At 33.8% G+C, this 12,494-nt stretch overlaps 1 protein-coding gene across 1 annotated transcript in view; it reads right to left on the bottom strand.

Moving 5' to 3' along the window:
* Window positions 1-12,494, bottom strand: part of LOC129798707 (cadherin-86C) — a 94,057-nt gene that overhangs the window by 8,852 nt on the left and 72,711 nt on the right. The window contains exons 3-10 of the mRNA XM_055841999.1: window positions 8,516-8,884; window positions 5,051-5,123; window positions 4,773-4,982; window positions 4,556-4,705; window positions 1,808-1,922; window positions 1,550-1,742; window positions 1,025-1,268; window positions 51-952 (exon numbers count right to left, since the gene is read on the bottom strand). Coding sequence (XP_055697974.1) covers window positions 51-952; window positions 1,025-1,268; window positions 1,550-1,742; window positions 1,808-1,922; window positions 4,556-4,705; window positions 4,773-4,982; window positions 5,051-5,123; window positions 8,516-8,884 — 2,256 coding nt within the window. The remainder of the gene's footprint in view (window positions 1-50; window positions 953-1,024; window positions 1,269-1,549; window positions 1,743-1,807; window positions 1,923-4,555; window positions 4,706-4,772; window positions 4,983-5,050; window positions 5,124-8,515; window positions 8,885-12,494) is intronic.

The raw sequence follows: 12,494 nt of genomic DNA, 5'->3' as shown, positions 1-12,494 counted from the left end.
AAGAAGCAATTAAGATTCTGTTCAATTAAGAACCTTATTGAGAAGCTTACTTGTCTTTGCTGGGGTCTCCATTGATTGGTGTCAAACCCATTTCGTTGCCGGTGAATGGTCGAATACTGTGAATAGTAACCCGACCACCTGTAATGGCTGAAAGAGTTTCTTCAGTCTTCTGGCGATCTGGATCTCGTCCTGGGACAACAAACACCATGGTTCTCTTTCTACTCTCTGGCGGGTAAATTCTAATAATGGCTGTTGACCACATAACAGGGACCCCTAAGTCGAAAGCCCTGACAGTTAGTTCGTATTCTCCAAGATTGTCAGAACTTATTCCAATCCTTGGGAGAGGTGCTCGAAGACTGAGTTCTCCGTTCACCTCATTGAGACGGAACTTGTTTTCGTAGTTTCCGTTGATTATTTCGTACCGTACAACATTGTTTGGGGGTTCAGCATCCCCATCAATGGCTCTAATGACGGCTGGTGTAGTGAAGCCTCTCATATCGTTCGTCAAGATGAACTCATAGAGAGTCTTTTCAAAAATTGGCATCTCATCATTCACGTCCAGTACTTTTAGTACAAATGGCACTTGGGCCCTATTGCCCGTTCCATCTTCATCCCTGGCTTCTATGTAGAAATGATACTCTGGCATTATTTCCCGATCAAATCCATGATTTTCAGTTGAAACTGTGATCAGTCCTGATTCTGCATCTAGATTCAGGGATGTGTTGAGGTACCCTAAGATTTGAGTGTATCGGACCCTTCCGCCGGCTCCTGTATCTTTATCTTCTGCATGAACTTGTATGACCCTAGTTCCTATCGTCATATTTTCGGGTAACTCAGCCATGTAAGTCGGCTCCGAAAATGCGGGAGGATTATCGTTCACATCGTTTAGGAACACTGTAACGTTCACAGTTGCTGACAGATTGGTAGCAGGACCGAGTTCTTGAGCCAAAATCTGCGCGATGATTTTTGAAATCATTAGGCTCACCAACTAAAATCTCAGTGTTTAATATTAAAAAATAATTACCTGAAACATAAGTGAATGCGTCTTCTCATAGTCCAACATTGCATTATCTCTCACACGTATAAGGAAGCTTGCTTTTTGTTCTGCAACATTTGGAGTTATTTCAAATGTACCATTATTATTGAGCAATGTTAGTGAAAATACACCGTTTTTCCCAGTGTCAGCATCATATACTCGTGGCACATATGGATCAATAAATACTAATGCTGTCCCTTGAGGTGCATTCTCATCAATTCGTGTTACATAGCTGAAATTATTGTAATAAATATTTCCATATAAGTGAATGCAATAAATAAAAATAACACACTCAAAATTGAAATATTGCTGTCTCACATGAAGCAGCAAAGCATTGTGATATCACGTTAAAGGAACAACCAATTGAAAATGAATATTTTCAATATGGCTGATCATTTTACGCGTTACTCGCAATCTAGATAGACTATCGAGGCATAGGAAATGCGTGAAGCTTTAGAAAATGTTATTAAACAATTTGGCAAGGATCAACAAAGTTAAGAAAGCCGGACTTACTGATCGTTATCAAAGTACGGTGGTGAATTTTCTCGTTCTGGAAGAAGAAAAGCTAGCTGAACGGTAGTTGCCATAGCCGGAGGTTCATCTCGCATCACTTTAACTTCCTCAGCAATGACCGTAAGTAGGACAGGATCACCAATATGAGTTATAGCAGCTATTTCATCCAACGGTCTCATAAGGTATATTACTCCTGGAAACGCAAAACGGGATAATTTGTAAAGTACTCTCTTTTTTTTAAAGGAGTGCTAGGCTAACCTGTTGTATCATTTATATCAAAGAATGATGTGAATGGATTTCCTTCAGATACTAGTCCATATCGAATGGCACGAGGAACACCCTTATCTCCATCTTCAGCTTGAATTTGGAGAATCTAAAAAAGAACGGGATCGAAGTGAACTAGGGAAGTCTTTATGGGTTCGCATATACTCTAGCTTCGAACACATCCTTCATATTTTTCTATGTTCCTTAAATGAATCTGACGCCCTAGACGCACTTACGACATAAGCCGAGAGACAGCTTAACGTAATTATAATCAAAATAATAACCAGATTATATTTCCATCAGTTTACGACTAATTCGTCTCTCGGTAGTCCCTTAATACCATTATTTTGATTGTTAATTTCGTTAAATAGTCTTTCAGTTTAACCCTTTAAGGACGATTGGGTCACCCGTGACCCATAGAGAAAATAATTTTTCCTGACTACCTGAATTTCTTTCTTTCTAATGTTTGTACCTAATCACGAAGTAGAAAGATGTAGGAATCTAGGATATTTTTTGCAAATCTCCAGCTATTTGCTATATAAAAAATATTTAAGCTCAAAAATGACGAATTTTCAAATTTTCACATTCGTGCTTGAATTTTAATATTTTTAGTATTTCTAATTTTTTTTTTAACAAAAACTTCTTGGTACAAGAAACTCTAATAACTATACATAATATTTCTCAACAAAGTATAAATTATAGTTTATTTGTATTTTCAGGAAAGCTTCATAATTTTCACGGGTCATATATGACCCAATCGTCTTTAAAGGTAAAAAAAGCACCGAATCTGTCTCTAGTGAATTTTCGAAAATTTGAGGTTAGACTGTTTCATGTTTTTACGCAAAATAGTTAATTATTCGTGTAATATTGTGTGATATATCAATTAGCTGAGATTTCCGAGTGTAATACTGACTGAAGAAGGTAATATTTTGATAATTCATAAGACACTTCTGCGTATATAACTTATATATAAGATACTTCTGCGTCTTAACTTTTTACTCTTGTACATGACTTCAAAAATGGGAAAAAAATCAAGATCAATGAACCCGAAATCATCCACATATTATACCCGGAAGATAGCGATGATGCCGACAACCTTGTCCTGAACGAAAGCGACATAATATATTTGGAACAAGACGTGGATGAAATGGACTTTGAAGTCTTCATCGAGAACACATTAACTCCGGAAGAACTCCCGGATCCACAGCAATGTGCAACTGTTCGTCTTAAATTCCCAGAGACAAACAACATCGCGCCTACCCATTACCATTAAACATGTTGCGAAGAAAACTGAAATGCACATGGTGCTATCAGAAAAAGGATTATAAGACCAATTGTATTTGTGAGGCATGTTACATTTATTTCTGTGTTACCTTACCAGTATGCGAAACTTGTTTCGATGAATATAAAAATTAAAAATTAAGTAAACAATAACGCATGTTTTCATAAAAATTATTGTTTTTGATCGTTTTAATTTTTATGCCTAACGCACAATAATTTTTGTTTAGTAAACATGTTTTTGACATTCCAATGAGAGTGAGTGAGATCTAGATCTAGTCATCTCGCTCACTCTTATAGAAATGTCAAAAACATGTTTAATAAACAAAAGTTATTGTGCGCTGGTCATTACTCATACTGTAAATATTTTGTTTATTATCACAAATACATTCAAGTTATTTATCCTTCAAAAATAACAGATCAAACGAGTAAACTATTCGTCTGGAAAATTTTGTATTTTTTTACCTTTAAGGACGATTGGGTCATATATGACCCATAGTTTTCCAGGACTTCTAGGAATATGAAAATTTTTTTCTAACCATAAATCTGTTACTTAGGCTAAAATATCGAGGGAAACTTGATTTCGTTGAATTTCGCTCAGCGGAAAGCTTCTCGTCCTTAAAGGGTTAAGCCAAGAAACGGTCTAGTTAGTGGGAAATCGATGGAAATTTAGTCATACCATTATTTTGATTATAATTTCGTTAAGCGGTCTCTCAGCTTAAGTCGTAAGTGCTCCTACGGCATCAGATTCATTTAAGTAACATAAAAAAATGAAGTGTTCGAAGCTAGAATATGTACGAAGCCTGAGAACTTATCCCTACCATTATTAAGGGAAAGGTACCTTTTGAGTAAACCGATGAAACCGACTCATAATCTTATTTCCCCAAAATATTCCCAGAATAGTTTTTGAATCATTATGAATCTTACACGGATTTTATACAGTGCCCACTCTCTAATCCGGATCGGCGTAATCCGGACGAGTTCTCGACGGTTACATATATAAAATTATTTTGAGGTTATGCATGTATGTCTGTTCACCAATGAAAATGAATTATCTTGTGAAGTTTTTGTATAATAGTTAAATGAAGTATATAATAGCATGGTATACTCTAACTATATCTCTTTAATCTTATTTAAAACATTTACACTAATTCTACAAAAAAATCTTGTATTATATTTTCGAGACGTTGAATGAGTTCAAAAATCCATCCGGATAACGAAGCGGACATCTGTCATATTGTTTCCCAATCATCCGAATTATAAAGCGGGCACTGTATTAACGTGTAGCCTAGTCCCCTAAGGTCCCCGACTTGCCCCGAATTGCTAAACAATAAGCGGGACCACAGGATAACTGAACTATAAGAGTCTGTAGGATCAAATTCGTAATCAAAGTTTCCCAAAAATAGTAAAGTCTCTGATCTAAAGACACCTCAATCTTCAATGCAACTAAGGAACCTAACTTACCTTATCTCCTGGCAAAAGTCCGTTTGGAAGACGTGTAACTGGAGGAGCCATGGTAAAAATTGGCGGTACATCTTGAACATCCTCCACAATTATAACAATTTCCAGTCCAGCAATATTCCTGGAATCCTGTCCCGGTTCAGCGTACGGATCCTAGTACAGAAATTGTTCTTTAAATATCACCTTCCCTTTGATCCTACCTCAATAAATTGATACTAACATTGGCTAGGATTGTGAGATGATACATAGACTGCTTTTCAAAATCAAGCGGTCCGAGCAAAAATATTGTACCTTCAGTCATCTCTGGAGGAACGATTTTTTGTCTGATGGCAAACAGAGGAGAACCCCACAGTTCCAAGTAGACGTGCTTTGGGAAAAGAGGATTCTTTCGTGCAATTACATAATCTAATTCAGTGCCACGTTTCGCGTCCTGCAAAATGCATTAATTTCTGTAATAATTGTTCTTGATTCTAGAAATAAAGATATTTCAGTACTCACCTCTGGTACCATTATGATACCAGGTTTATGTGGAAAAATAACATCGTGTGGGGTTGTAAAATTCGTTGCTGTTCTGTAATAAATTGGAAATAGAAAAGAAATCGTTGTAGATTGGAATTGAGACTAGATTTTTCTAATAGTTTTTAAGATAAACTTAAGTGTCTCTTCTAAATTGTAGCTTGTAAATTAGTATCGCAAAAACAGGCCACGCCTTCTTAAACATTTTTCAATATTCCTAATAGAAAATTTACGAAAACATAGTAAAAGAAAAAAGACAATGCAATTTATTAAATGATGAAAAATTTAATTCAAGAATGAGATATTATAAAAACCACGTAAGTAAACTAGGGCCATCCTTAAACTTGTGGGCGGGGCTTAAAGAAACTTCTCAAAATTTCTATGGAAAGTATCGATTGAAAACTTTGTTCTCTCTGTGGTAAGATATCCGTATTCGTAAAGGGTATAGCCTATATTCTGAAGAGTGACAGCATCCTCTTCTTCAAGAAATAAAAAATAAAATTTGACCAGCTGTATTTCCTGAACAGGGCGTGGCTTATTTTCTCACTCGAAGCTCAATCAGCAGATCACACAAACTTCACACAAAATTTTAAATATTCATATATTTACGACATGTCACATGAATCAGTGTCCACTTAACTTTTCAATCTCATAAAATCTTTTATTGCCATCGTTTTCTCACAGTTGTCAAAGCTTTAAGTGTTTTGAAGCTCTGTCGTTGTATAATCAAAGAACTTATACGCATTAAATATTTTATTGAATTTACAAAGTAAAGAAATGGGAATAAATTATTTAATTTAAATATTCATAATATTTTTTAGTACTATCTTTTCTTTTGATTGCGTAGAGCTTGAAATATTTAAAGCTATGAAAGCTTTAGCCAATTACAGAGCCTGAACATCCTTAGGCCATATTTCAATATAATTTTGAAGCTATAAAATATAATATTGAAAGTAACTTAAGCTTCGGGAGCTTTCGAAAGCTGAGAAAGAATATTCGAAAATAAATTAAATATTCATAGTTGCACTTCTCCGGTGTTCGCCAGAGAATTCGTTTCAAAATTAGTTTGTGAAGCTAACTTGTAAAAAACTCGAGTTCCATTTAAATTTAGGAGAAAAAATCCTATTTCAAAAGTCCTCCAATTCAAAGGTACCCTACTTCTCCCTAATAGAAATACTATTTTTTGAAGGTTTAGAGACAGTTAATACTAAATTTTGCATATAGTTCCTTACGTATTAATATATGGCTTCTGTTAAAATAAAAAACTTTTATTTATGACGATACTAAATTCGTGTTTTAAAGGTCATTGCATTTAATGTTTTTTACATTAAACCATATCAAAAACCACTTATTTATAAAGTGTAACTGTATGAGAAAAGAATTTGCCGCCTAGAATTCAAATCAAAAAAGGTAATGAAGGAAAATATTATCAAAAACGGCGCGATGTCAAACTATCCGCGGGCAATTTCGAATTTCGAATGGAATCTTTGCATAACTTTCGACGAAGCGAGAAAGCGGGAGCCGAGGGATTATTTTCACGCCATTGAAGGATTAAAATAACTTTAAAAAAACTTACTTCTGGTTGGTAAACCGACTCATCAAATCTGATGAGTGAAAAATTAGACAAAATTGTGACAATATCCAAGATAAAAGATTAACCAAGAAGTAAGTTGAGAAACACGACTTTGTAGAAGATAAATTCGGTTTACGGAATTATTATTACGGAAATTACTGTTACGGTGTATTCAAAACCGAGGCGCATAGCGCCCTCGATCTTGTAAAACTGCAAATTTATTATTTTGTTAGTTTATATGGTCATATGAAATATATGGCAGACGAAATGTAAAATACAAAATAGTAGGGTGGAGTAACCACTTATCGCCATGTTTAGGAAAAAGAGGGATTCATTTTATTATAACTTTTGAACCCTTATTACAAGATAACTCAAATTTAACATAAAGTTACTTAGATGTATTAGCTCTAGGTAGTCAAAACAATAGTCCTACAATTTAGCGCTGAACTACTTAAAAAACCGATTATTATTAACAATGCAAAAATAACCACTTCCTCGCCACTTTTTATCACTTTTCGCCAGTTTTGTAACCACTTTTCGCCACCCTCTTGGAAAGGTCCAAACTCGAATATTTTACACAATGTTATGAAAAGAATACATTCAGCATTTCTTTTTCCCCATGAACACCTTATTATTACTCACTTTAAATGTTTTTTCTTCACTTTTATTTGAGAAATCAAATTATAGGACTATTGTAAAACGTAAACAATACAGATTTGACAACTAAAGGCGTCTAAACATTATTGGAAGCAATTTTCGTCAAAAATTACGTTTTTGACAGAAATCTGATGTTTCCCCCTACAACGCTGCGGGGAATTTCCTTCAAAAAAGCAATTTTTGACAAAAATTTCTCCCAATGTGTAGATGCCATAAGAATCTACGAAGTGAAGTTAGCGTCGCAAATTGAAAAGATATGGCGACAGGTGGTAAAATCAACTCCAGAATATTACCACTTTTCGCCATGCCTCATTGTTATATAAAAATAATGTAAAATAAAATATTAATTAACTAAATACAAATTTGATGTATTCCACAAGTGTAATTAAATATTCAATAGACAAATTATTTATCCAAAACGGTATATTTTGCTTGATGAAAATTTGATGACACTTAGTATATGGCAAAAAACAAACGAGCAGTGCAAAATTCTAAATGGGCAGTAAATAATTAAAAATGAGCAGTAAAATATATAATTATGGTCAGTAAAAAATTAAATCTTTACAAAAATGGACCTAATTTATATATTTAACATTTAAAATAGTTCCATATAGAGTGAAAAGCCCTTTATTTTCCCTTTGCCAAAATTTGGACGATAATATTACTGTTTCAAATTTTTTTCTTACTGATCAATTTTAACTTTTTACTGCTCGTTTATTCAATGCCTTAGTATATTTGGTAAGAAATATTGGATTCGATGCACTTGCTTAAAATATTGCTCTTAAAAATGCTCAAAATCGTCAACCCAAAACGAATAATTATTATTTTTCGACTTTCTACGTAGCAGCAGTAAAAATACAAATAACTTTGCGGCACTGGCGAGAAGTGGTGATTCCACCCTAAAATACGAAATATCTTACGAAGTTTCGACAATACGAAATGCACTATACGAACATGTAAAATACGAAATGTAAGGTACAAAGTTTCCAAATCCCTAATTCAAATAAAAATTCCTTCAAACAGCCACTGAAGAAGACACGATACAGTGCCGAGAGCTCTGGAATCTTGAGTGTTTTAATTTTGGATTAAACCACCTCACTGACGCTTATCGGAAGGACAATGTTGTCCTTCTATTAATATAGCCTATCTAGTATTTAATAAATATGTGATAGATCGATAGATGCCAATGGTTTATAGCGATTATAGGTAAAACTTACATTGAGCAACTTTGCATGGCCATTCCTCCTCGGGTGTCCTTAACTGAGATTTGAAAGTCATAGTATCTCCCTGGATCCAGACGTCTCGTGAGGACAACATTTGCCTGACAAACCGAATTGTACTTGGTACATGGCAGTGATTCAATATGAACAGTTGATGACGATGAGTCTCCAAGTAGTTCAAAGGTCAATGGGTAGTCAAATTCTTCGTCAGTTGCACGAATCCGGTAGATAACACTACCTATTGCAGCATCTGCTGGCACCAACACGAGACGCATCCTTGTGGACGGATCAAATTTGGGATCCGCCGCTGATGCTAAACATATTAGGCTCAGCACATATCCAGTTAACAATGATAAGAGGTGCATTCTGAAAAGCAATCAAAATGCATATTTTGTAGCATATTGTTGTTTGGTTGATTTGTGCTGTTAATTTAATTAATTTTCCCTGACTGACCACAAAACTAGATAAGATCTCGACGCCAATTGCGCCGATTTTCTGTGAAATGTTGGCGATATAAGCAAGAAGTATCACAATACCATCTTTAGATTTTGGTCTTAAGAGAAGTAGATTTAAATGTATTTCGCAAGATGTTCATGACACTTTGTGTAACTTAAATTGGCCATTAGTGCCACTATTTATCTTGTCTATAATTGCTATAATATACATATAATGATGTCACTTTATTGTATTTTCTCTGATGTGTTATCTCAACATTATACATAGTCTATGTATTTCACTTAAGCATCTCTCATACTATACCAGGGGATAATATTCATTCGGGCTCTCGACATGACTTTAAACTTCACATGGAGATTAGATTGCACAACATTTAAATTGCTTGAGTGGACATCTCACGTCCTAAAAGATCAAAGTTATACTTACAAAAATAGCAACACAACTGGTAAACATAACTTTTAGAATGGATTCACTGGGAACTTTAGCTATAATTCCTTTTAGGTGTTTCACCGGAAGTGGTGGCAAAGACAATAAACATGAGGGCTTCTTTTACTATTGCAGTGTCCCAACTTTTGCTGTAGAATCAATATCACATTGGGTACACATGTGTATAAATATCACGAATGAAAGTTCAACAAAAATCAAATCGATTACTTGTAGTAATATACGGCGTGCAATCACAAAATATATATATTAAATACTTCAGCTATATATGGTGATTCAAAAGTGATTTGAGTAAACTTAGGAAAATATTTATTTCAAAGCAAAATATTAAAATATTCCGTTTAAACCGTTTATGATTAAATTATTTAGAAAATCTTATTCCCAAGTTAAATCTACATTTGGTCTACTGAAAAGAAATTGGCTAGGTTTCCCACTAAAAGGTCACTATTCATTCGAATATTCAAGACTTTGTAAAATATTCGTAAAGAGGAACAATTTTGTTGATACAGAAATCTTTGGAGTAGGAAAATTAAGAAGAAATACTTTCAAAAATAATTAATAATAAATTTTTATAAAAATCCCAGATGTACTAAACTTAGTCCACCCGGCTAAGCCTAATTAGTTCTATACTCTTGAATGAATATGAGCAGTTTTTATTATAATACAAATTGATTGAAGAACAGAATCTTTCATGTATCTTTAGTACCGGAAATAGCCAAAATTCCTAAAGCCCAAATCCCGATTAGACAAAATCCTGAAAGCCACAGAAGTGAATGTCTAAAAGCCCAAAAAGCTGAAATCCCGAAAGCCGAAATCGTAAAAGAAACAAAATCCTGAAAACCAAAATCCCGAACTCCAAAGCCTGTAAAGCCAAAATCCTAAATAGACAAAATCCTGAAAACCACAGCAGTGAACGTCTAAAAGTCCAAAAAGCCAAAATCCCGAAAGCCGAAATCGTAAAAGAAATAAAATCTTGAAAGCCGAAATCCTGAACGCCAAAGCCTGTGAAGCCAAAATCGCAAATAGACAAAATCCTGAAAGCCACAGCAGTGAACATCTGAAAGTTCAAAAAGCCGAAATCCCGAAAGCCAAGATCTCGAAAGCCGAAATCCTAAAAGAAACAAAATCTTGAAAGCCAGAATCCCGAACGCCAAAGCCTGTAAAGCCAAAATCCGAAATAGACAAAATCCTGAAAACCAACATCTCTAACACCAAAATCGAAATTCCGAAAGAAAGAAATTCCCGAATAGACAAAATCTTGAAAGCCAAAATCCTGAATATTCATAGCCCCAAAAAGCCAAAAACCCGAAAGATCAAAATCCCGAAAGCCAAAATCTCGAAAATCAAAATCTAAAACGCTAAAATCTCGGAAGGTCAAAATTACGAAAGGGTCAAAATTCCAAAAGCCAAAATCCCAAAGAGCCAATAATTTCTCTTTGTTATACACAAAAAATCTCTTTGTTTCAATAAGCGAAACTAATAATGAAACTAATAACTTTACAAATTTTGGCTTTTCGGGATTCTGACCTTTCAGAATTTTGACCTCTTTAGGATTAAGGCGTTCGGGTTATTGACTTTCAGAATTTTGACTTTCAGAATTTTGACTTTCGACCTTTTTTGACCTTTTTAGTACATCTTAAAATTGCGACTTTAAGGGGTTATATCTACCAGAACGCCCAAAATTATGTAACGAATCGATAAATACGAAATTTTTAGAGGTTATTATACATATTTTTTTATTTCAATTTTCATTTAGGATAATTTTTTTTCAGAAACTTCGCTATCAAAAGCCTTGTTCTAAAAAGTTTTATTAAATCCGAATCAATATATGTAGCGAAGATTTATTCCGAAATACCTTTTGACTGGTACTGGAAAAAGATTAGTAAATATATAATTATATAATATATAATATTAGTAAATAAAAAAATAAGAAAAAATAATGATCTTCTGTATCTCGTTTTCTTTATTATCTTATGTTTTTTCTTTATAATTAGAACTAAACTGCTACTAAAAGCTCTACTTATGCCAGTAATCAAACCACTCAAAAATTTCTATAAAATTCTTTTTTTTACAAAATTATTAATAAATTATTGAAGGAAATTAATTATTGTTAGACCGTTTTGATGAAAAATTTGAATTCTTTTCTAATTGACCGAAGAACGCCTAATTTAGTGAACTATCAATGATAAACTTTTTAAACAAGATTGATAATTATGTAAATGTTATAGGGAAAGTGCCCATGTTTTCCCAAGATCCCAAGCTTCGTAATGACTTTATCTTTTCTGTATTTCTCAATTAATGTGACAGAAGTGTCCACACGAGTACATTGCAGAGTCTCATTTATTCAGAAACACAGGAAAAATTTAGTCATTACAAAACTTGGGATCGTATGAAGCATGGGCACCTTTCCCTATTTCGAAAAATAACGATTTGTCAATAGAGGTAACTATTCGAAAAATGTATATTAAAAAGTGTACACTTATGGCCACAAGCAATATCTGTAATTGTTTTGCAAAAATTAATTTAAAATAAGTAATAATTCTTACTTTTATTTCATACGGAAACATATTTCCGTGTTAGACATAAATCTTTCTGAGTGAAGCTGTGAAATATTGGTCATAAAATTTTGAGTTTGTTACTCCAAAACAATTTCCGCATTTTTGATCATACGGTGAAATATTTTGTTTGATATGTTTGTTATTTACATTTAAATTCGAATAAAAAGAGGTCTAGCGTCTAAAAGATATGGTATTCTGCAAACTTTGTAATTCCAATAAATTATTTTTTAATTAAAATTGAAGGATTTTACAACCCAACCATTAATACAAATACTGGCCATAACCCATGTCACCACCCTATGCTTCTATGCTGCCAGCTGCCATCATCTTAAATTACCTACAAGTAAATGGTCAACTTGCAAAAACGACAGCCAACGACAGGCATGACGCATATATAAAACGTTAGAAATGTCCCTCCTGAGAAAGTCTCAGCTTTTAATAGAATAAAAGCACACTGGTGGTAAGTGTAAAATGTGAAGTAGGATAACAAAAGTCTGTGAAACATTAAACCATTTACA

This window comes from Phlebotomus papatasi, chromosome 1, assembly GCF_024763615.1.
Source record: "Phlebotomus papatasi isolate M1 chromosome 1, Ppap_2.1, whole genome shotgun sequence".
NCBI lineage: Eukaryota > Metazoa > Arthropoda > Insecta > Diptera > Psychodidae > Phlebotomus > Phlebotomus papatasi.
The sequence above is the reverse complement of the archived record's forward strand: the minus strand, read 5'-3'. Positions and strand labels throughout refer to the sequence as shown.